The sequence below is a fragment of the Maniola hyperantus genome, chromosome 15 (genome assembly GCF_902806685.2).
Source record: "Maniola hyperantus chromosome 15, iAphHyp1.2, whole genome shotgun sequence".
Lineage (NCBI taxonomy): Eukaryota > Metazoa > Arthropoda > Insecta > Lepidoptera > Nymphalidae > Maniola > Maniola hyperantus.
Genome location: NC_048550.1, coordinates 883757 through 910532, shown reverse-complemented (window position 1 = coordinate 910532; position 26776 = coordinate 883757). Strand labels below are relative to the sequence as shown.

The 26776-nt window shown below is 38.4% G+C and overlaps 1 protein-coding gene across 4 annotated transcripts in view; it reads right to left on the bottom strand.

The window, feature by feature from the left end:
• hfw (leucine-rich repeat domain-containing protein hfw) overlaps positions 1-26497 on the bottom strand; it is a 34435-nt gene extending 7938 nt beyond the window's left edge. Inside the window, exons 1-5 of one of the 4 annotated variants that reach the window (XM_069503509.1) lie at positions 26072-26497; positions 5825-5916; positions 4608-4794; positions 2374-2499; positions 1160-1198 (exon numbers count right to left, since the gene is read on the bottom strand). In XM_069503509.1, coding sequence (XP_069359610.1) covers positions 1160-1198; positions 2374-2499; positions 4608-4794; positions 5825-5916; positions 26072-26105 — 478 coding nt within the window. In that variant the 5' untranslated portion in view covers positions 26106-26497. Of the gene's footprint in view, positions 1-1159; positions 1199-2373; positions 2500-4607; positions 4795-5824; positions 5945-26071 lie in introns of those variants that run through there. The other 3 variants (XM_069503508.1, XM_034976442.2, XM_069503510.1) reach the window with 3 other exon arrangements.
• Between the last annotated feature and the right edge of the window lie 279 nt (positions 26498-26776).

The window sequence follows — 26776 nt, the reverse complement described above, 5'->3', positions numbered from 1 at the left end:
TCTGTCAAGAAATCTACAGGGTACTTCTCGTTGACCTAGAATCATGAAATTTGGCAGGTAGGTAGTATGCCTCTCTTATAGAGAGTTACATTTTTGTGCCGTTTGCCGTGGAGACCCTGGGGCCATGGAGTCTTAGTGCTAAAAATTTTTTACGAGACATTTCACCGCGATTAATAGCCTCATCTGGTGACAGAAGGGCTGGCTCATTTTTTGCGCAACGGATCAGCCTGGCTGTCCAGCGCGGAAATGCAGCCAGTATTCTTGGCACCATTCCACGCGGTCATGAACTAATAATTAGTATTTTCAACTTTCGAAGTGAGTGACTACATCAAGTGAGAGTGGGATATGAAAGGTCTTCACCTGTACATTCTAAAACAGATTTTTATTTATTTTTATGCATCATAGTTTTTGAATTATCGTGCAAAATGTCGAAAAAATACGACTGTAGTACGGAACCCTCATTGCGCGAGCCTGACTCGCACTTGGCCGGTTTTTTTATTTTATTCAGATACAAGTTAGCCCTTGACTGCAATCTCCACTGGTGGTAAGTGATGATGCAGTCTAAGATGATTGCGGGCTAACCTGGAAGGGGTATGGCAGTTTTTATTAAACCCATACCCCTTTGGTTTCTACACGGCATCGTACCGGAACGCTAAATCGCTTGGCGGCACGGCTTTGCCGGTAGGGTGGTAACTAGCCACGGCCGAAGCCTCCCACCAGTAAATCAAACAACTAATCAAATCAGTAACTTTTTATCAAACGTCCAAACGCGTATATTTAGTATGCGATATTCTATGAAATACTGGAATGTGACGTCACATCGTAATGACGTACTTTTTTGTTTAATTGATAATTTAAAATAGTTATTACACTTAAAATTAACAAAGGACGTGGATTTTACGTATTTTGGAAGACCCTCTGAGAAATAATTTATTTTTGATGTAGTCAAATACCTACCCAATTGCCATAAGGACACGTGGGGTCAAGTCCAGAGACTGAGTCTGAGGTGTTTTTGACTTTTCACAGACTTAAGACCCTGTTATATAAGTCCCGCAAATTGCTATTGCGCTGGAACCATGTCTCATTAACATCGAAATGACGTCATTTGACGTATACTATAGGTATAGATATGTTGGTGTACGTAGAGCAAAACACTTACTGCCATTATTTCTCTTCATTTCCGAAAGGAATTCCATAGCTTGCGTAAAAAAAAAACAAATCGTAAATACATTAGGCAATGATTCCATGATTAGTGCGTAATGGGTATGCGTTATATTACAGTGCGTTAACCGTACATCTAGAAATAACTTAGAAATCGCATCGGGTTTTTGTTATTGGTACCTACTATAACTTACAGTGACAGTAAGAAAATGAAGTGATATTCTCGGCTAACACATTACAGAGTGTAATTAGAACGTTTGGTATTTATTAATTGGTATTGGATTACTAGAATCCAATACCAATAAATATTTACCATATCCTTGTAGTTTTAGTGATTTAGTATTTTTAAAAACCGCAATGTATAGCGTCCAAAACTCAGGGTCAATGCTCCTCCGACAATGCGACATTGACTCCGCTGCGCGCCCCCTATCTACGCAACGTTCGTTGACCTCGTTAGTCGTCAGTCAGATGTTTTATTTGCAATTTGCAAAAATATATGGTATCTTATCAGAAATCATCAGCCCTATTACCTGTCTAAGATTTTGTTAGCGTTCTAATTTGACACGCTTCATCTAAATCTTCGTGGTTTTTTTGCTGTGTCTAGAGCGGACTTTTGTTAAATGATTCTCTATGTATGTAATTTTTAAAAAAATTACACTCTGTAATGACTTTGTATTAAAATAATGAGTGTACCCTACTTAACACATTTAAACCAACCATGTTTCTATAGTGTAAATGATTATATGACCCATTAATGTAGATTTGACCTTAACTGTTTTGTTGCTGTTGTAACTAGGATAATTATTTATATATTATGATAACTAAATTTTATTTTATTTTAAATTATTATTGACATCGACATGCGTTTTTATATTTAAATCAAATCATACTGTTGACATTACTTACCTAGATAGATGAATTTATATATAAATAAAGTTATGTAAGTGAAGTTATTGAGGATAATATTATTGATTGATGTTACCTATTGATTGTAAATTTTCATTTTTTTCTATGATAATGTAATAGAACAATTTGCACACTACGTTATTGGTTGAATGTGTTAGAACAAAATAGATTTAAGACCAAATTGTACTACATTCTAGCAAATAAACACTATTTCTATTTCTATTTCTAAGAATATCGCTCCATTTTCTTAGTTCTGCTCATTGAACCGTTTCGCTTAGCTCATTGAACGGTCGCTGTGGTGCTCACCAGTGATCTTGCCGATGTTGCCGTCGGTGAGCGCCATGGACGTGAGGCGCCGGAAGATGGACTGCGACACGTCCAGCTCGGGGATTGTCGCGTTTAGAACGTGGAGGTGCGTCGTGTTTTGCGTCACTGAAACAAAAACATCACATTTTAAATCTCTATATTCTATCAAATCTCTGGCCATCCTAAAGCCTAAAAATAGAAATTATTAGCTTTAAGATTCGGCGGACTCTAGGAGAATCTATGAAGTCGTTTAAAAATAGACAATAAATTTATTGTTTTAAAACAAGCTTTCATAACCAGTTTTTGTGAGCCTGGCATTGACCTTGTTTGGCTCGATCCTGACTACAGCATCAGGTCAAGGTCGAGCCACGAGAGGTCAATTGCCCATTCTTGAATACTGTGTATTTCTATAGAGATCGGGCGCAACGTCCACAAAATTGCTAAACTTAGAGCCTGTTTAACGACCGCCAAATTATTAATTTAAAAAAAAATAACAGAATCTATATTCTATACTACTGCCAAAACGTCATTTGTCAGATATTTATCTGGCAGTTGTGATAGTGGGTTAGGTACTTGAAACGTAGGACTTAGCAAAGAATTTCTAAGTACTACTTCGTAGTACAACCCTATTCCTATGTCGATGGGACTTAGTAATAGGTAAGAGCAATGTACTCACCTACCGCCCACAGGACGTTTAGAAAAGAGTCAATAATTATAAAAAATCTGGACTAGTGCGAGTTGAACTCGGGTGGGTACGATGAATAGGTTAATATGTAAGTTTGCATGACAAAATTGAGAAATTCAGCATGTTATTATATAAACATAATAGGTTTTCCTAAATTATTATTCTGATCGATTAGATTGCAAATTGCTTTCAGATTTTATTATAATAGTATATTATCATGTTGTATCAACTCAAATAACCATAGACGTAGTTTTAGGTAGATAGGTTTAAATTACATTAATGTCATTACATATTTACACGCTCGCACCCAATCCCAGTGCTTAGCTGGTATATATGTAATAGCTTCATCTTGTTCTGATTGCGATCTATTTTTATTGTCAAGGCTGCCTGTTAATTACATTTCTATTATCTAAATCTCTGCCTCTTATCTGTACACAACTATATGCCATTTAGAGGGTACACAAATGGCAAGTTCTACAGAAGTGACAAGACTTCAGAAGTGGGATAAGGCAAAGCCGCCTTCCTAACTGTCAACGCATATAATAAATTTGATAGTGCACACGTAGCATATTATGACATTAATGTTGATCGTGCCTAAATATTGTTATCTATGGTCAAAAAGGACCAAAATTCATTCGGAGCAAAAATAAGGAGAGAGCTGATGATTGAGGATTTCGGAGACGGGTGAAGAGCACGCTTAAGGTATTGAAGATAGGTGAGCAAATGTCACCCGAAACGTCAACCGATTGCCAGTGAGCTGAAAAAAATTTCAAAATGGCGAAAAAAAGATGGCCGCCACACAAATTTCGTCGGTGTCCATCTCGGATAGTATAAAAGATTGAAGAGTGGTTTCTTAGCAAAAGATGATCAGGATCCGAGGTCTACTCGATGAATAGAAAAGAAATTCAAGATGGCGGAATTTATTTTTCCATACAAAATATATGGACGAACAAACTATAAAAAAAAGCTTATTTCAGTGCTTTCTTCATACAAACGTAGGAGGGAAATTACAACAATATTCGATATTGTACGCACAAAACTAAGAATTATATCGATTTATCTTGTCATTATCAAGGTTTATTGATATATAAAACATTGAAAAAAAATATTGATTTAAAAGTTACGAGGCTCAAAAGATTCCTATTTTAACACTAAATTAATGACAACTTTGGGTGTAAATAAATAAGATTAGGGATATGAAAATTCTAAAACAATTTATCATTAGACGTAGTTTATTTATTCATTAGTTGAAATAACTTTACTTTGCAAACATAATTTCAGCAGTTTTTTCTCAAAAATACTTTTCTTAAACCCTTTTCGCGCGCTTGATTTCAGTGAAAATCATCGTGCCTCTCAACTTTCTCATACAATGTCAAGTGAAAAGCAAACATGTTACCCACGTGCGCTGCCAATTTTGGTCGAGCGTCCTGCGTCACCTTAAGACAAGGTCCGCGTTTTGTAAAAGCAACGCCGCATGCTCCCACGCGCCCTACTAGTTTATAATATGGGTACTGATATTCAGGGTGTAGTGTGTACAGTAGGTACTCACTGGTAATAGCTAAAGCCTCCTTCAGACGGAAGCTGTCGACGTCGCAGCAGAACACGGAGTCGGGCTCCAATCTCTTGCACTTCCCGTCCGTGGGGCAGTCCTTGCGCGACAGGTGGAAGCATTGGCCCAGCCTCGTCTCTACGCGAGGAGGCTCTGGCATTGGCTTCTCTGTTGATTGTGGGTGTGCCTGGAAAAATAAACATTCAATAAGAATGTGGCGGTTGCCACATATTGACACTAGATGGCGTTTATACTTACACGCTCACACTTATACTCAAAGGAATCATACAGCGGGAAGTATTAAGCGACTCACAGCGCCCTAATAATAGATGGCACCAGCAGCTATCTTCAATCACTCACACTGAATCACGCTAACGAATCGTTAATGAACGAATGAATAAAATTGTTGTTGTTTTTGCCCATTAAGTATAATATTAATTATTATTCCCCATTTCTTTAGAGTGGTGAAAATTATGCAAGTGCTTATAAGATAAAAAACTATTAATACGTCCAATTATAAATATTTAGGAATTTTCAAAAAACATTTCCGTAGTTTCCGTATACTATCTTGGGAGCTTCGCTAGAAACTGCAAGATAGGTTAGTTCTAATATCTTATTCACGTCTCTATAGTGCATCTATACACGCTCACTGAGCCCTCTCCACTGCTCGAGGCCCTGACCTACTAGCTAAACGACGTCTTTAAAGAAACTTCTTAAGAGTGCTCTCTAAAGTCGAGTATGAGAGCGTTCGTCTGTCCGTCGTGTGCGTCAAGAAAACCTATAGGGTACTTCTCGTAGACCTAGAATTATAAAATTTGGTAGGTAGCTAGGTATAATAGCACAAGTAAAGGAATAAAACCGAAAACCGTGAATTGGTGATTACATCACAAAAAAATATTAAAATGTGTTCTTGAAAAATTTGTAAATTTTCAAAGTAAGATATGTATAACAAGTGGGATATCATATAAAAGGGCTTTACCTGGACATTCTAAAACAGATTTTTATTTATTTTTATGCATCATAGTTTTTGAATTATCGGGCAAAATGTTAAAAAATACGACTGTCCGCGAGCCTGACTCGCACTTGGACGGTTTTTAGGGTTCCGTAGCCAAATGGCAAAAAACGGAACCCTTATAGATTGTCATGTCTGTCTGTCCGTCCGTATTTTAATTATATGTACTTATTGCTTGTTACAGATTTATAGATAGGTATCATACCTCCATACTTTTGTATTTAGAGTCGACCTCCTCCATCCTCGTCTCTATGAGCTGCAGATGCGCCGCGAACCACGCCAGCAAGCACCACAGCACTACCTGCCAACAAACGACAAGATACATGAAAATCAGAACAACCACCTACAGACCATCCACTATTAATTATCGTCCCCTGCCGTCATGTTGGCACTAATGCCTTGTTAGCTTTATACCTTAGAACTTATGGTTTATTATTGTGTGATTTGCAATGGTGCCAACATAACGTCAGGGGAAAAGTTATAGTGAACAGTCTGTAGGAAAATTACCTAATATCCAGCAGTGACGTCTATCGGTTGAGACACCGAAATAAACCAATTTTAGTTTCCGTACTCGAAGATGACCGTCTGTCCGTCAGTCCGTCCGTTCGTCTGTCTGTCAGCGGGTTGTATCTCATGAAACCGTAATAGGCAACAATGTGTGTTTTGTATTGCCGCTATAACAACAAATAATAAAAATTTCGAAATGGCCGCCATGAAAATTAAAATGTGTTCAGTATTTCTTGTACGATGGTACGGAACCCGTCGAGTTCGTCCGACTCGCACTTGATCAGTTTTTTATTATTATTTTATTGATATTTTCTTTATTATAATGTCTGTGTGACTGTATGAATCTAGGTTGTTTCGGAGCAATGAATTCTTTGGACCTAAAAAAACAAGTAGCCCAAGCCTTTTGGACCTAAAAAAGTCAGCCTAACCTAATCATTACCCATAATGATTAGGTTAGGCTACTACCCGTATTATAAATGCGAAAGCATGTTTGTTTATTGGTTTGTTGGTTTGTCCCTCAATCATGTCGCAACAGAGCAACGGATCAACGTGATTTTTTGCATGGGTATATAGTTAAAGACCTGGAGATTGATATAGGCAACTTTTTATCCCGGGAAATCAAAGAGTTCCCACGGGATTTTTAAAAATCTAAATCTACGCGTACGAAATAGCGTGCATCAGCTAGTACCTTAATAAATACTTAATAAGTAAATAAGTACTGGAATTATAATTAAAAGTGGTCATCTGATTCGTAATACAATCTTTGTATGCGTCTCAGTTACTGGTCTACATTTGTTTGGTTTGTGAAACACTTCAGTTCACCCACGCGTTACTTTTTATAGCAATTCAGTTTGCTTTGATCATTCAGAACTCCCAACATGACCCATAACCAGCCCATAATATTAACTCGATCATCATCATCGTCATCCATTGTCCACAGTTGGAAATAGGTCTCTTGTTGGGATTTCGACACGCCACGGTTTTGGCGCCGCCTAAATCCAGCGGCTCCCTGCGACTCGTTTGATCGCTATTCACCTATAGCACCTTCGGACTACTAGCTGACACTAGCTACCTAATTTTATAGAATTTTTGTTTTCGATGTACATAAGTAATTTTGTTAAGTTTTGAAAGGCGCGTGTGTAGAAATCCGTTCTTTAACGTGTGTGCTAGTTCAAAAAATATCATTTTTAGCTATGAGATTTGGATATAAAAGTAAAGCAAATTTGTCAAAAACCCGATGTTAAGTGATTACCGCCGCCCATGAACATTTGCAGCACCAGAGGAACGGCCGATGCGTTGCCGGCCTTTTAGGAATTTGTTGGTCCGCCCCTTGAATATCCCCATGTTGTAATCTAGTGGGAACACCGCCGATGGGAGTTGGTTCCACAGTTTGCATGTGCGTGGAAAGAAGGATCTGGCATAACGGACGGTCGAAGTGCACCAGATACCCAGGTGGTGAGGGTTAAATTCCTTACCGTGGCGCGCGGTGCGGTTGTAGAAAAATGAGGGTGGAATGAGGTCAAGAAGCTCTTCAGAGCACTCCCCATTATAAAGGCGATAGAACACGCATAGAGAGCTAACGTCTCTGCGGTGCTCGAGGCTTATGCAAAAAAAATGTATTACGTATTGATCTTGTTGAACTGGTAATTTTGGTATCAAAGCTTCGGGTCGGGCACTGGGCAGTATGCAAACAGGGGCTATGAGCCTCAATAGCTCAACGGGTAAAGGAGTGGACTGAAAACCGAAAGGTCGACGGTTCAAACCCCACCCGTTGCACTATTGTCGTATCTACTCCTAGCACAAGCTTGGCGCTTAGTTGGAGAGGAAAGGGGAATATTAGTCATTTAACATGGCTAATATTCTTTGTATAAAAAAACCGGCCAAGTGCGAGTCAGGCTCGCGCAATGAGGGTTCCGTACTACAGTCTTATTTTTTCGACATTTTGCACGATAATTCAAAAACTATGATGCATAAAAATAAATAAAAATCTGTTTTAGAATGTACAGGTGAAGACCTTTCATATGATACCCCACTTGGATATAGTCACTCACTTCGAAAGTTGAAAATACTAATTATTAGTTCATGACCACAATTTCATTTTTTTTGTGTGATCTAACCCTAAATTCACGGTTTTCAGATTTTTCCCCAAATGTCAGCTATAAGATCTACCTACCTGCCAAATTTCATGATTCTAGGTCAACGGGAAGTACGCTGTAGGTTTCTTGACAGACAGACAGACAGACAGACAACAAAGTGATCCTATAAGGGTTCCGTTTTTCCTTTTGAGGTACGGAACCCTAAAAAAGCTTGGACGGGCACTGGGCATTATGCAAACAAGGGCTATATTTGCTAATCGGAGGCATGTTTACGACTCGAGGACTCGCCCTGTGTGCTCGGGCAATAAGACAATAAATACACGGCCATATTGTACATACTACGTAGGAAAACAGTGGGTGGGCCACGCTGACATAATATTTTGGACTATAAATTTGCTTTTATATGAGGGGCTTAACCACTTAACCTTTTTTTTTTCTAGGAGGAGGAAAAATCCCTAATGGACTTCTGTCTATCGACAGGGTGTGTCCGACTCGCACGGACTAAAATGACCTCCCCCTCTGCGAGATCAGCACGGAACCGTGTAACATTACTTCGTGCTCTCTGGTTGCTCTCTCTCCTTTTTTCTTGATTTTCTCTATCTTCCCTTCTCAACATTATGGCTCTCAGCATCTGGCCGTATCTGTGCCACTCATTTTCGCTTGACACCATACGAGCTACCAGATTTTGGGCGTTGACACTGTCGCTTGCTCCCTGTGCTGCTTCTCTAAGATCCGCGCACGCGGGACACTCAAAAATCGCGTGTCTCGGGGTGTCTTCCTTTCCGCAAAAGTACCAGTTAACCACTTAACCTACCTAATAATAATATTATGTCGCAAACGACCAAAGATGCTAAACACAATAAAATGGTCACTATTATTCTGAACTAGCTGATGCCTGCGACTTCGTCCGCGTGGAATTAGGTTTTTCGCATTTATAATAAGGATACTGATTCTATAATATATATATAGCTGCTCGTGCTGATTCACTGATTGACTGACTGACTCACTCATTGATCACCTCTCCTGAACAAATTTTTTGACTGATGGTTTCGTATAGAAGACAAAAATTCATTCAGAGGAAAAATACGGAGAGAGCTGATGATTGAGGATTTCGGAGACGGGTGAAGAGCACGCTTAAGGTATTGAAGATAGGTGGGGGGTGCTCGAGCAAATGTCACTCGAAACGTCATCGAATTGCCAATGAGCTGAAAAAAAATTTAAAATGGCGAAAAAAAGATGGCCGCCATACAAATTTTGTCGGCACCTATCTCGGAGGGTATAAAAGATGGAAGAGTGGTTTCTTAGCAAAAGATGATCAGGATCCGAAGGTCTACTCGATGAGTAGAAAAAAAATTCAAAATGGTGGAATTTATTTTTCCATAGAAAATACATGGCGAATAAAGTCCACATTTTGAAAAACCAACGCTAAACACAATCCAATACCAATAATCATTTGCCTCATTTTGTAGTTTTAGTAATAGTATTTTTGAAACCAGCAATGTATAGCGTGCAAAACTTGGGTCAATGCCCCGCCTACGACACGGTATTGACTCCAAGTGACCTACTTACGCAACTTTCGTTGACCTCTAGCAGAGAAAATTTATTAACTACATTTCGTACATGTTTTTTTTTCTGCTATCATAATAGTAATCATCAGATTCGAGATCGTTCTGATTACACCCTGTAATCCCCCCCCCCCCCCCCCCCCCCCCCCCCCCCTAAAATGGAAACACTGGTAAACAATGACGTAACACTTTCTGTAAAATAGTCCTTATTACGACATACCTTATAACTTATTAGAGACGAGGTGACATCTAAGCCTGCCGTCTATTTGTGTTATCAGCAAGCACTGATAAGAGGATTCCTATGTTTACTGAGAGCAATCTGGGCTTGTGTTATCATGAACATTATGAGATATACCTACCTATCTAATTATTAAGCTTGTATGTATCTAAACACTTAATATGTAAAATATATCCATTTCTGTATGTATTTCATTTGGAAAAGCAGGTAGAAATTTCAGTTTTTTTGTAACAAAAAATTTTCTTAGAATCGAAATAATGCGAGTCAATTATTTTTTTGAGTGATAAAACTGATTTCCACTGGTCTCTATAGGGGACCATTCAGACGACAAGTGTCATAATATTTTTTGTGAATTGAAGCCGTTGAAGCTAGCCTTGAAAGCTAGCAGACAGACGGACAGACAGACAGACAGACAGACACACTTTCGCATTTATAATATTAGTATGCATATGTAATATCTTCGGAAGTAACCAAAATACGTACTTAAGTTCAGTTTCTAAAGGTATACAGCATCCGATACGCTATTATAAATTTTAATCTGAATGGAATAGAGGTGAAAATTGCTTGTTATAGTCTTCTTTGTTTGGTTCTTATGAGGAAAGGAAGTGGGGTATTGGATAATTGGTAGCGGCCGGTAACCGCTTGTGACGCTAGCAAGTCTCAAGTATTAAGGCTTGAGACAAACAAGACGCGGGGCGGCAGCGTGGCGTGATGCAACTGTCACTGTGTAGCGCACAGTACACAGGCGCATGGTTTTAGGAGGCGCCGAGCGCCGCGAGAGATGCTTTCTTACAGCATCAATTAAATAGCGACAACGCTGTGCTTTATAGGGTTCCGTACCCAAGTCAACACATACTTCCAAACAATAAGCACATTAAAAATACACATCACGTTTGCACGAAAACCAATGAAAACATCAGAACAATGGCGTTAACGATTACAATGTAGACTTCAAGGAATGATGGGCAGGTGTCCAGCACATAGGAACATTAGCTATCGATTCAGTATAAAAAGGCGCGGCGGCGGTCCACCAAGACCAGTGGCTCTTCTCAACTTATTACTCCTAGAGTTAAATCTATAATATAAAAATGAATCATTAAATGTGTTGCTCATCGCAAATCTCGAGAACAGCTGAACCGATTTCGCTAATTCTTTTTTATAATATTCCTTGAAGTACGAGGTTCTTACGGAGAGAAGAATTAAAAAAATTTAATCGACTGTTAGGCGGAACGAAGTTCGCCAGGGCAACTAGTAGTAAATAAGAATATTGTAGTATTTTAAATCACAAATATGTAAATATTTTATTATTTTAAATCAGTGAGTTCGGTATATTTTTACTCCCGAATGGTGCCAAGTGCCAACGAGACCCTATTACTAAGCCTCCACTGTCCGTCCGTCCGTCCATCTATCTCATGAACCATAATAGGTAGAGAGTTAAAAAATTTGCAAAATGTTTCCGTTTTAAAAAAATCCGTTATAACAACAACAACTTGCAACGACTACACTGCACTAACACGCGCTTCGCAGAACTAAACATCTTCTTCTTTCTTCGTCTTTCTTTCAAGTACTACACTGTCTTCTTCGACTACGAGGGTCTCGTTTCACCCGCTGTCGTCTCGCGGTTGGTGTGTTCGGGCTTTACCGTTGTAATTCTCAGGACAACTCACTGTCTAATGTCGTACAAGGATATGGACGAAAATACCTTTGATGACCAGCTCTTAAGGTGGATTTGGAGCAAACGAGCAAATGTTTGTTCTGTCCCCACTCTGACAAATTCTCTTCGGATAAACGGAGATCGAGCTTTGTTCAGCCAGGGTGTGGGCGTGGGCAAAAAGAAAAGGTGACTGATTGACTGACTGACTGATCTATTAACTGTGTGTTGATAGATCAGTCAATCAGTTATGTAGACATCCGCTATTAAAATGATTTTTGATAATTCAACCCTTAAGGGAGTAAATCATGATCATCGCCGGCTCACTACAGAGCACGGGTCTCCTCCCAGAGTGAGAAGAGTTTTAGCCATAGTCTACCACGCTGGCCAAGCGCGGATTGGCAGACTTCACACACCTTAGAGAACATTATGTGGAACTGGAGTTCTACATAATGTTGCCGCCATGTGGACGGCATGCAGGTTTCCTCACAATGTTTCCCTTCACCGTTATATCAAGTTATTTAATTACTTAAAACGTACACAACTCCGAAAAGTTGGAGGTGCGTGCCGGGAATCGGACCCCCCTACCTCCGATTAAGAGGACGTCCTAACCATTAGGCTATCACCGCAATATATTATATATAAGGGAGTTGAAAGGGGTTTGAAGTTTGTGTAGTCCACCTCCACATGGAAGAAGTCGCGGGCATAAACTAGTGAGGTAATAAATTCTATCGAACAAAGATTCCCAACGATAACACGATCAAATACAATATGATAATGAGTACATACTAGATACCATAGATAACTAGATATCGTTATCGGGAAAGCTGGACATATCGACAAGCCTTCTGCCTTTCCATATGGATGATGAATGATGATAGATCGTCATCCATAAACCAGTTGGCCTTCGTACGTCCGAATAAAAAAAATCGGTCAAGTGTGAGTCGGACTCGCACAGGAAGGGTTCCGTACCAGAAATACCGTACCGTACAAGAAATAACACTTATTTCAATTTTCATGGTGGCAATTTTTAAAATTCTTAGTAGGTAGATATATTTTGTTGTTATAATGGCAATAGATATACTCATTCTGTAAAAATTTCAGCTCTCTACCTATTACTGTTCACGAGATATAGTCCGCTGACAGACAGACGGATGGACAGACAACGGAGTTATAGTAATAGGGTCCCATTGCAATTGCAATTCCAATTGCAAATAAAACACCTGACTGACGTTAGAGGTCAACGAACGTTGCGTAAGTAAGCGGAGTCAGTGCCACGTCGTAGGCCCGACTTTTGCAAGCAATACATTGCGGGTTTGAAAAATACAAAATCATTAAAACTACAAAATGAGGCAAACGGTTATTACCTATTGGATTGTGTTTTTAGGTAGTATACTGTACTAACAATGACGCTAAAGCTGGGGGCACACGATGCGTTGCGGCGCTGCACCGCAAAGATTTCACCGTATCAGCGGGCACACGAGCGGTGCGGTGCCGCAACGTTGTTATGACGCAGTGGCGCCGTAGCAGCGTTGGACAGAGAACAACTGAGCGGTGACGCTTCGACGTCGCAACCATAGAGCAGAAACAAAGAGGAGTTGGCCTAAGCAACTGTGCACTGTGATTTTCAACTAGGTCCTGACGTCATCACTGTGGGCGGGGCCTTAGTTAGTATGCTGTCTGCGTTCGTCAGGTTCACATATATTGAGACTCGTATTATCGGTGTGTTTTCGCGTTTTTAAGAACAAAAGGATGAAGTGTTGTGTTTTATCGTGTCAAAGTTATTCAGACAGACGTTCTGATGCTATGAATGGTATCACATTTCATTTGTAAGTAATTTTATACGTAATTTCTACACTTATTGACATCTAGTGTGAGATAGCTGAACTATGTAGTGACATCAATATATCGATGTTAGGTCGCTAAGCGAGTAGTTTTGCTACTAACCCGCAGATGGAAAATTGAGAAGTGGGCGGCGTTCCACAACCCCTCACCCCGCAAAATGTCACTCGATATTGTGACGTCGAGGACGACGAGAGGGAAATCTTAATACAACATCTCCTCTTTGTTTCTGCTCTATGGTCGCAACGCATTCACCCCTCCCTGCCTCGTCTCGGTGGTTGCAACTTGCAAGTCCGGTGCGGCGCCGGAGCGCATCGTGTGACATGCAATAGATATTTCTATGCAAGACGACGCAGCGACACCGCTCCGGCGTAGCACCACCGCCGCAACGCATCGTGTGCCCCCGCTCTTAGTTCTTGCTAGCGTTGGTTACACCCTGTAGGTATAGATATCAATAGATGTCGATTAATTTATGGAAGTCCCGCTGCGAATAACCATTTTGCTTAAGTATTTTTCACATCCGTCATAAACTCATAAGTATAATAGGTAGGTTCTAGGTTTTGAGGCCGCTCACCAACTAGGTGGTCCGACCAGCTAAAGGAGTCCAGCAGGTGTGGATTTCATCACATTGTAAAAATGGCCACCGACAGAAGCCGATGGAAACAGATAAGCCATTCGAGGGCAGTTTGCCAGGACCACGATCTTCAGCAATGAAGGAACGACCGGAGAGAGAGAGAGAGAGAGGTTTTGACGACCTCCTTGGCGCAGTGGTAAGCGCTGTTGTCTTATTAGTAAGAGACCCGGGTTCGATGGCAGGGGTTTGAATTTTATAATTTCTAAATTTCTGGTCTGCGGCGTGATTCGCTACCTCAGTGTTCAACGATGAATGATAGCCACTGAGCTCACTTCACATTCATTTTTAATCCATTGAAGGTTTTTAAGAAAAAGTAATTTTCATATCACTCAGTGAAGCAGCAATGGAGAACAAACCATAGTCAAAAGAGCTCCGTGGCTATCACTCATCGTTGAACACTGAATTAGGGAATCTAGCTGGTCTGGTGGGAGACTTCGGCCGTGGCTAGTTACCACCCTACCGGCAAAGCCGTGCCACCAAGCGATTCAGCGTTCGGGTACGGTGCCGTGTAACTGCCATACCCCTTCCAAGTTAGCCCATTTCCATCTTAGACTGCATCATCACTTACCACCAGGTGAGATTGCAGTCAAGGGCTAACTTGTATCTGATAAAATCAAAAAGGTAGTAGGTACCTACTAGATAACGTACCGTATACAAGCAAAACTGTGATTCGCATCAATGAAATCTAACTTCATAATTATATCTAGTCACCAGAATACATAAATTTTATTTTACGATACATCGATATCGTAAATGTCCTTTATAAAGGCCTATAGCGAATAAATTAAGAGCAGTTAAATAAAAAAGACACCTATAAAGATACCGGTAAGTAATCTATTTTTAAATGTCTACGTTATTTAAACTGGCTGCAAACAAGTTTTTTTTATCTAAGCATAAGTAAAGATTAAGTTTCCATTTATATTATACAGTTAGGATCACAACGTAGGTATAAGAGCAGCTATAAGGTTTAGTAAGTATGAGAAACATTTACCTCATGACTCATGACTGACGCTTTATTGCCTAGAGTGGCGCGGCCTATCTATCTACAAAACTTCTACAATCTATCTAAAAATTAAAACTATTTACAAAATATCATAGAGTTTGATTGATTATTTATAATTAATATAGTAAATAAGAAAAATGTAAAAATGTTTGTAGAAAATTGCGTTTGTTTGGAGCGCACTACAAATGAAACGGTTCTTAAAACCCGTCAAGCGCTTACGAGCACGAAAAAACCAAAAGTATTGTAATCTTTATAATTTTTTTGTTGTCAATTTTTTAAATTTTTTTAAATGCCCCCCTAACGCGCCCTAGTCTAGATGAAGCCCAAAACAAACTCATCCAGTCTCAAGTTTACAGCAATCGCAACTTTATAAACTTACATACATGTACTTGATATAATAAAAACCGGCTAAGTGCGAGTCAGGCTCCCGCAACGAGTCGAAAAAATACGACTGTAGTACGGAACCCTCGCAAGGGTTTTATCGACATTTTGCACGATAATTCAAAAACTAGGTATGAAGCATAAAAATAAATAAAAACTGTTTTAGAATGCACAGGTGAAGTCCTTTCATACTAGTATCATACCCCCCTTGATATAGTTATCTTACTTCGAAAATTGAAAATACTAATTACTAACTAGCTCATGACCACAATTTTTTTTGTGTGATGTACCTAACCACAAATTCAGGGTTTTCAAATTTTTCCCCTAATGTCTGCTAATAAGACCGACCTACCTGCCAAATTTCATGATTCTAGGTTAACGGGAAGTACCCTGTAGGTTTCTTGACAGACCGACAGACAGACAACAAAGTGATCCTATAAGTGTTCCGTTTTTCCTTTTGAGGTACGGAACCCTAAAAACATTGAAATAAAAAAGAACTAAAGTTGGGCCCGTTCACCTCGCCTTGTAACTACGAAAGTGCATCATGAATTGCAACTCATCCTTGAACAGTCAGTCAGTCACGTCCTACTTTGATTTCTTGGGATAAAAAGTAGCCTATGTCACTCTCCAGGTCTTTGACTATACCCATGAAAAAATCAAGTTGATCCGTTGCTCCGTTGTGACGTGATTGAAGGACAAACTAACAAACCAACACACCAACAAACCAACAAACAAACACACTTTCGCTTTTATAATAAGGGTAGCCCATGCAAATAATCACGTCGATCCGTTGCTCTGTTGCAACGTGATTGAAGGACAAACCAACAAACAAACACACATTCGCATAAATATTATTAAAAAACTTGTAACTGCCTTCTGCAATACAGGGTTTTCCTAGTGCAGAGGGTAGGAAACTTGTTTCTTGTGTCTAAATTCTAAATTCTAAATAAATTATCCTTATTCTATTCTTAATAAGTGTAGCCCATGCAAAAAATCACGTTGATCCGTTGCTCCGTTGCAGCGTGATTGAAGGACAAACCAACAAACTCATTTTCGCTTTTATAATAAGGGTAGTGATATGAATAATATTAAATAGGTAGGTATTATAGTGTGTGAAAATAGGTGGGCGCTAATTAATCAGATTCACTATCAAATAATCCGCGATTAGCACTGGAATGCGATATAACGAGTTATGTGAATTGACAGGCAAAATCGGCAAAGGTGATGTCTATAAATAAATGGCTTTATTTGTACTTTGTTTGCAGTCTAAGATGGAAGCGGGTTAACCTGGAAGGGGTATGGCAATTTTTATTAAACCCATGCCCCTTTGGTTTTTACACGGCATCGTACCGGAACGCTAAAACGCTTGGCGACACGGCTTTGCCGGTAGGGTGGTAACTAGCCACGGCCGAAGCCTCTACCAGACTAGACCAGAAATTTAGAAATTAGGTATAAAGTTTCAAACCCCTGCTAGGAATCGAACCCAGGACCCCCCACTAATAAGACCACAGCGCTTACCACTGCGCCACGGAGGTCATCGTCCTTACGTTACAATAAAAGCAAAATGGATTGACATCTCAGTTTTGTTAGTTTGGGGTAAAATTTTCCATGGAGGAATGAATAGGAACTAAATTGTGCAACGACTTTCCTTTTTATCGGTAGTCTAAGTTTAACGCTAACCGTAACATAACTTTAACCGACTGTCATGCAACTGGATTAAGTACCTACTTAGGTAATTAACCCCGATAAAAACTTCATTTCCGTTAATTACATTATACATAGTATATCTATCTATTTTAGAACCCATCCAACAGTGTGCATGAAATATTATTTAGGTAGGTATTTAAAGCGTGTGAAAATAGGTGGGCGCTAATTAATCAGATTCACTATCAAATAATACGCGATTAGCACTGGAATGCGATATAACGAGTTATGTAAATTGACAGACAAAATCGGCAAAGGTGATGTCTATAAATAAATGGCTTTATTTTTAGAAATTAATTAATGCAAGTTACATTATTCACTTTTGTGAATAGGATAATAATTGGATAAATATATATATTTTTTAAATAAAACAAAATCTATTATTAATGCTAATTGAACAGGTAGGTACATGTTGAATTCGTGTTTACGATAATTCCTTAAAAATTGTTAAAAATATTATATACAAGGAGAAGTTGACTGACTGACTAACTAACTGACTAACTGACTGTCTGATCTATCAACGCACAGCTCAAACTACTGGACGGATCGAGTTGAAATTTGGCAAGCAGAATAGCTATTATGACGTAGGCATCCTCTAAGAAACGGTTTTCGAAAATTCAACGCCTAAGGGGGTGAAATAGGGGTTTGAAATTCGTCCACGCGGACAAAGTCGCGAGCGTAAGCTAGTTAAATTGTAAAATGTTGCCATTTGAAAAGAATTACGAGTTTATTGTCGTCTCTTCTCAATAGAATCTGCTTTGCGAAGTGGTAGTCTTGATCGTACGTAGTTATTTAGTAGAACATGAAATTCCCTATGTTTTCCTTCATAATTTTTTTAAAAGGAGCAACCGCCGAGTTTCTTGCTGATTAATCTCGGTATAAAAATTATAGTGAGGCGGGCCTTCCGAACCATTGCAAGTGTGCAGACTGCAGCGGTATAAGCATTAGGACTGCTAGACTTGACAATTCGAAAACACTAATTGTAAAAGTTTATCTATGGGCCTCATAATAAAGCTCAGAGTGACTCAGCGGGCGACGACGGAGAGAGCTATGTGCGGAGTTTCTCTACGTGATCAAATCAGAAATGAGGAGATCCGCAGGACAACTAGAGTAACCACCATAGCTCAACGGGTTGCGAAGCTGAAGTGGCAATAGGCATAGTTCGTAAAAACGACAGACGTTGGGGTCCCAAGGTGCTGAAATGGCGACCTCGTACCGAAAGACGCAGTGTTGGAAGACCCCCCACTAGGTGGACGGACAACATCAGACTAGTCGCAAGGAGCCGCTGGATTCAGACGGCGCAAGACCGTGGCGTGTGGAAGTCCCTACAAGAGATCTACTCGTATATCCAGCAGTGGACGTCTATCGGTTGATGATGATGATGATGATCTAAATAAAACACTTTTCCATACTTTTCGTTTCTATTTATGTACAATTGTACATTCTATGAGTAGATAAAGACCTCGTATTGAAAATTAAAATGTAACAAGGTCTCGAAGTTTCCACGCAGTCTACAAGAGCAGGCAAAAGGCATCGGTTTTCTATTGTTTTTCGCTCAACAGTCACCACTCGACACCCGTGTGCCGGCTGCCGCATGAATAAGAATGCATAAACAAATACTTTATCTTTGTTTTGCATACTGAATAAATCTGAGTGCAATAAAGTAGGTACCTACCTACCGAGATTGGAATTTAGTTTTTTTTATTCTGATTCAAGTTAGCCAGACTATGATCGTGACGATGCAATCTAAGATGGAAGCGGGCTAACTTAGAAAGAGTATGGAAAGATTGCTTGCCTCATCAAAGTCATTCGAAATAGTACTTACCTATTTCGAATGTATGTAATATATTGTATGCTCATACTTACGTAGTTAAGGAAAGGAGATCGCCCGTGAACGGGCCGGGCCCCCTTTTGTGGCGTGTCGCAACGTGTCAAAACATAAATTAATTTAAAAAAATGTGTTATTTTTACGATTATATGTTTTACTGCGACTTTTATTTTACCCTATCATTGAAAATATCCACAATTACAGTAAGAATCGTAAACATCCATTTATTTTGAAGAAGACGTGTTAATTAAATATAACCTCAATATCAGCAACATAAAAAATAAGATTTCTTTATAACCAGGGTGAATAAATGGAAAGCGTTTGCAGAATATAAATAGGTAACTATTTGTCTACAAAATAAGGTAGGTTTGAAATTTGTGCAGTCTAAGTCGCGAGCATAAGCCAGTGGGATACTAAGTAAATAAGTACCTTACTAAGGTTCAGTTGCATGACAGGAGGCTAAGGCTCCTTACGTTACAATAAAAGCAAAATAGCTCTTGGGGCGAAATTTTCCATGGAGGAATGAATAGGTACTAAATTGTGCAACCACTTTCCTTTTTATTGGTACTCTAAGTTTAACGCTAACCGTAACATAACTTTAACCGACTGTCATGCAACTGGATTAAGTACCTACTTAGGTAATTAACCCCCATAAAAACTACATTTCCGTTAACTACATGATACATAGTATATCTATTTATTGCATTAACAGCGTTGTGCTATTTTAGAATACATCCAACAATGTGCATAAAAATAGAAACAAGATGGCCGCGAAGTGCGGTGCGCATGTTTAATGTTTATAACATTAGCTCAGTTGATAGCTAATTGACGGCAACTCCATTACATAAGCAGTAAATCTGCGTAAACTGTAACACAGAATTCCTAATTATGTAATAGAAATGGTAGTGTAGAAGTCTGTGCTTAGTATGAGATTTTACATCTCATTAACGTTGATACAATTCATCATAAAAGAAGTCAACACAGACAGTAAAAAGTATGCATGAAATAATGTAGTTCTGAAAGAAATTTTAGATTTGATATTAAGTATACAAAAACAAGTCTACCAATCCGCACTTGGCCAGCGTGGTAGACTATGGCCAAAACTTTTCTCACTCTGAGAGGAGACCCGTGCTCTGTAGTGAGCCGGCGATGGGTTGATCATGATGATGATGATGATGATACAAAAACAATGTGTAGTAGTACAAAAAGATAGAGATAATTATCTTGATGCTGGAATTATGAGCTCGCATCGGAAAGCGCAGCGTTGGTAAAACCCCCACTTGAACCATTAAACTGATCGAGCTAGCCGGGTAAGGAGGCAAAGCCTCGAGGCCCGTACCCCCGTCTGGTCGATCCGACCAAACGGAGATGACCCCTGAAGAAGAGCTAGTGGATTCGGGCGGCACAAGATCGTGGTGCGTGGAATGCACACTGATGATTCACTAGACATCAATGCGGTGACAACTAAGGCTCTCTTACCATTTCTATACCTAGGTATTCTATACCTAGGAATTCTGTGACCTGTACAAGCGCAGCGTGGAATGCGCCCGCATCACTAAAGCCGGTTTAAATGCACCCACCTCATATAATATTGTACCTATCATGAAACATAATTTAGAGAGGATCTAGAAAAACTTTTCCAAAAATACGTTTGTCGGTCTCAACGACAGAGACAATGCTCTACAAATCTGCTATCTCCTTCTAAAGGTTGATGTACCTTACTTTCTGGCGCGTACTGTACTTAATACTTATATTAATCAGTGTTTTACTTATTATTACCCGACTGAGGCCGAGGCGAAGGGTTGTGTTTTTAAAAGAATATTTTCAAAGGTCTAAGACGTGCTTATGCTCGGGACTTCGTCCGCGTGGACTACACAAATTTCAAACCCCTATTTCACCCTGTTAGGGATTGAATTTTCAAAAATCCTTTCTTAGCAGATGCCTACGTCAGCTATCTGCAATCTGCATGCCAACAGCCCGATCCGTCCAGTAGTTTGAGCTGTACGTTGATAGATCAGTCAGTCAGTCAGTCAGTAAGTCACCTTTCCTTTTATATATTTTTAGAAGATATTTAGGTAGGTAACTATTACTTTTCTTTAAGAAAAAGTTTCCAAACGGAAGTCAATAATTTATATGATCTGATCTCACAGTAGATCCGATCTTAATTAATTGGCCGGATGGATAGCTAGATACAATATATAAAAAGACAACCAGTTTCGCCGGAAGACTTATAAAATTAACCTTACGAAGAAGTCCCGTTAGTAAAATACTCGCAGCGACTTTTTTTGGTAGTGTTTTTCATGGTGCTAAACAGTAACCACGACCGTTTAGTTGGATAAAAAAACCGGCCAAGTGCGAGTCAGGCTCGCGCACCGAGGGTTCCGTACTACAGTCGTATTTTTTGACATTTTGTACGATAAATCAAAAATAAATAAAAATCTGTTTTAGAATGTACAGGTAAAGCCCTTTCATAATATAATAAAGTAATCTTACTTTGAAGTTTGAAAATACTAATTATTTGTTCGTGATGGTTCGCGGTTTTCTGATTTTTCCGCTTACGTGTGCTATAAGCCCTACCTATCTGCCAAATTTCATGATTCTAGGTCAATGGGAAGTAGGTACCCTATTATAGGTTTCTTGACAGACAGACAGACAACGAAGTGATCCTATAAGAGTTCCTTTTTTCCATTTTGAGGTACGGAATCCTAAAAACTGTTTAAACTTTGAAGGTAGCAAAAAGTAATGCGGCACTTTTTACTATCGCGCTTCTCTTTACCACAGTACTGGACCATTGGGTCAAAAATAGGCGGCCATAAGCCCGTAAATTATTCCTGTTTCAGTTTTTTTTAATGATGCTAAGACATTTTTTTTATAAGTAGAGTATATTCAAAAAGAGAGCCGTTGCGGCCATATAAGTGAACCAACGAGCTGTTGCATTGTCTGATATTAGGTTGATTTCGTATAACCTGCATATATCATTATTACAATCTCAATTGTTGTGATTGGCTGAATTTGTGCGATTCTTGTTGCAAGAATGCATTGTAGCCAATAATGAGCTAGCGTCAACCAATCAGAGGTGATTGCGATCGTGACATTGTAGCTGTCGTCCCGCAATCGCGCAGCTGATTTCTGACAACAATCTGCTGACTGGAAGGAGGAAGAAACCCCTCTATGTCTACTCCTAGGCGTGTTCCCCGTTGGTAACTCCAGCTGTAATAATAGGTGCTAGTTCGTTAAACTCAGTGATTCACTAACATTTACGTCACTTTTACTATAAATCACACTTTTTTGGCCATACTTTGTTGTTAGTAATGTAAACCACAGCTAATTTGCTCATTGATGCTTTATAGACGTAAAAAACCGGCCAAGTGCGAGTCGGACTCGCGCACGAAGGGTTCCGTACTACAATCGTATTTTATCTATATTTTGCAAGATAAATCCATAACTATTATGCCTAAAAATAAATAATAATATGTAAAGTCCTTTCATATGATACCTACCCCACTTGATATAGCAATCTTACTTTGAAAGCCGAAAACAGCAATATTTGTTTATGAACACATTTTAATTTTTTTCTTGTGATGTAACCACAAATTCACGGTTTTCAGATTTTTCCCCTAATGTCTGCTATAAGACCTACCTACCACTTTGCCGGTTTTTTTACAAAAACAAACATGTAAATATAAAACACTGTTTGTCACAAGCACTACATTTATCATTCAGAACACAAGAATCAAGAGTCATGAAGCAAGTGAGGCGGCAGTAACAAGTAATTAGACTGGTCAAAGATCTACGGCTAACTCGATTGCGCGCGGACCTCTCAATTGATGGGGCTTGACACTTCTCTTGTATTATTGAGGTTACGGAAGCTGGCATTTAATTGTTAATATAATTGACTACACTTCCGTTCCACTACTTAGCAGTCTACTAACTTTTTTCTATTCCACGACATATTAACGCTTGGCTGCATTTCTAACCTGATGGTAGGTAGGATAATATGTTTAATTTAATTTATTTAATACTAGCTGATGTCCGCGACTTCATTCGCGTGGATTTAGGTTTTCAAAAATCCCGTGGGAAATCTTTGATTTTGCGGGATAAATAGTAGCCTATGTCCTTCCCCGGGATGCAAGCTATCGCTGTACCAAATTTCGTCAAAATCAGTTGAACGGATGGGCCGTGAAAGGCTAGCAGACAGACAGACAGACGGACGGACATACAGAGACACTTTCGCATTTATAATATTAGTATGGATGCTGGGGTAATGCTGCCAGCATCTTGGGTACAATGCCTCGCTGCGGTGGTCTCGATGAGGTTTTAGATTTAGTTTAATTTATTTTAGTTTTAATTTAATGTTGTTTTTTTTAAACTTCAAATTATTTAAGATACTTAAATATTTAAATAATTGTATACCTTCCTAATTAAGTAGATATAATCATTTTATTACAACGTGTTACCTAGTTTCTAAGCGTTTTCATTTCTCTTTGAGTCAGACACTCAACTAAAACTCATGGTTTCTGAAAAACCGATATAGGCACATAGGTACTTAAACAAAAATATAAGTAGGGTAGCTCTTTATAAACATTTAAAAACAAAAATTATGAAAACAATAAAAATAATTGTAATTTTAATAATGGCGTGTACAAAATACATAAGTGAAAATGAATTTATCGATATTTTCTACGAATGTTACAGGACATCACTAGTTACTTAGGTTACGTTATTTTAAAAGTGTATGAAGAATCATGGGAATTGAAACGAGTCGTTTTGGTTATTTATTTACCTTAATCAATAATATCAGTTGAGGTGTTTACTTAGATTTTTTAAGATCTAGAAAAGTTTCAATAAATTTTTACGTAGGAATAGGAAGCTACAATGCCGGAAACTCCAGCGAAAATCATAATTATTTTAAAATAATCTTACTTAATTGGACATGATTAGTCAAATCACTAATCTCTCGTACGAATGTCTGTATGTTTTTATGTACCTTCCTACTTAGATATTTTATTGTATAAATACTTACCTATTGGGGTTTAATTCTCCTTTTACGAGACAACGGCAAAGCGAAAGAAAGGACTATGATTTTAGCAGTCAATGTAGATATACTTTTTTGTGTTTACTTATGTTTCACAGGAGTGCCCAAACTGTCAATAATTTTGATGCATAAAGTGTAAATCGATGCGTTACAGTCCGAATGGCGTTTTATATGAACAAAATTAATACCTCCCTAATATTACGACAGATGTTACATCAAAAAAAGTGGGGTCTCTAGATATTTTTTTGCTATTGTAGGTATCGAATGGGATACCTGTCAAATGATAGAGAAGAAAATGCAGAGTTTATAAAATATAAATACATAATATATATCCCAATATTAAATAAGTGACAGAAAAGCAATTTCACTATAATGTTTCAGCGTTTATTAAGAGAAGTAGGTAGGTACCTTGTTATCTAGTTGGGTTTTAGTTTTAAACTTTATCTTGTTTTTTTAGTTTGGTTGCCTACTTTTTTATCATTTCTTTCTTAGTTTACGAAACTTGAAACTGATTAATTTCCGAGTTCCGTCACATATTTTCACTTCATTTATTTTCGCGATGGGCTATTAATTAGCACTTTCGTGCCACTCCAGTTAACACGAGTCCATAAATAAACATGTTAAAATGTGAGCAGTTTTAACATTTTACGATCGCATCACTAATCCAAGTTATTTTTAGCCGTAAGCATATATTATTGCGACACTATTATATATGTCATCTGCCGAGAACAAACACTGCTTTGTTCGTTTAAAAATAAACCTACATGGCATTTTAATTGGAATCGCCATTCAATGGAATTATAGGTATACCTACATATATTTACTTACTTTAATCATGCTATTATAATATTCTGTGATTCAATGTTTTTGTATAAATACTTAGAATTTTAATGTGTGTAATGTTTACTCTAACTAGGTAGGTACGACTTAACTATGGAAATATAAGTATAATTCTCCATACGGTACGGTCCGTGATTGTCTATTAGGTATAGTAGTGGTTCAAACCACGTGGGCTCTAACTTCAAGGGGTTCCATTATTCGAAGGCTTCTAAGTTCTAACTATGGAAAACTTTTGGAGTGAGAATGTTAATAGTGTATCTACCTACCTACCTATTAAAAATCTTTCTTTTTTTCTTAGACAGTTATATATTTTAGTATAAGTGATTGAAAAGAAACCTAAAAAATATTATATATAGTGTATAATATTTACATAGAGACGTCAATAGGGCGTAAATATGTATCAATCATAGGTGTATAATCTTTTAATTCATGGTTGAACATTAATAATTTTTTTTTAAATAAAACCTACTTATAAAACTCGAATAGTAACAACTAGAACCTGGGTCTATGCCAGTTCTCTGTATCAGCAAGTTAGCAAACTCGGAGAAAAATAGAAAAACTTTCTACCAACGTCCACTTTACTTTCTAATAGGTATTACATTTATTTGGATCCAACTATATACCTTATCTGTACCCAACTGTATTTATTTCGACATTGTTGAAAAAATACATTCATTCCTCATGTAGGTAGTAGGTAGTAGGTACCTACCTACCTACTTACTTCTTAGACGTGATATACCAATGACGTTTTATAAGGAAAACAATAAAAAATAATATTAGGTATTATAGGCAATAAATAATCACTGGTAAGTAATAAAATATGTTAGTTTTATATTATTCCCGGCAGGGGCAATTTAGAGATTTATAATTTATGAACAGTCTCTGGTCTTGTCTGGTGGGAGGCTTTGGTCGTGGCTAGATACCACGTACGATTCCCCTTAGAATCCAAAAAGGGGGGTACGGGTTTAATAAAACTGCCATACCCCTTCCAAGTTAGCCCGTTTCCATCCTAGACTGCATCATCACTTACAACCAGGTAAGGTTTGGTAGGTTGGTAAACTTGTAATGGAATTTAAAAATAAATAAATAGTTAAATGTTAATTTAAAACAATGTAAACAAAAAACCACTCACATCAACAACACGACCTCTCGTTGCAATCATTTTTCATTAATTTATGCCACTGCAGCGATCACAAAAAATCAACAATGCACGAATATTTTTACAACACACTCCTTGCCCCGATTCAAAAACTTCACAACTTTCAAAGTCTATATGTATCTAATAAATGCGCGCCCCAGACGGCGATTACTGTGCAACAGAACCATTTTTCACTTTTCGTAATAAATAAGTCACTTTAGGTACAAATCGTAAAAATTGACGATCACTATTAACGTACCTACACGCACCAAACACATGTAGTGAGTCTAATTCGGATCGACTCCAACTTGGCAAAACACAAAATTGAATAGTTTACTGATGCGTATGCTACACCCGTATAGCTAGTAACAGCATGACGGTACTCTGCAGGCGAGATAAAGACGGCGACTGAATTATCAACGCGAAAGGCAAAGGTTGTGTGTGGTGGGAAAAAGGGATAGGTGTATTTTTCACAGTTCCGTACAGAGTATCCGGTATTCCCGTTTGAGAATTTGTATGTTTTGTGAGGTGTTGCTGGTTGCGATAACGCCTGGTGGTGGTCACTGGTCACTGGTCAGCAGTCGCAGCTGACCTCTATAGATTATCTATAATTATAAACAAGCTCTTAGACTTAGTTGTTAGCTCTTAGCTAACAACTATGTAGAATTTTTCATCAGAATAGAAAATTACACTCA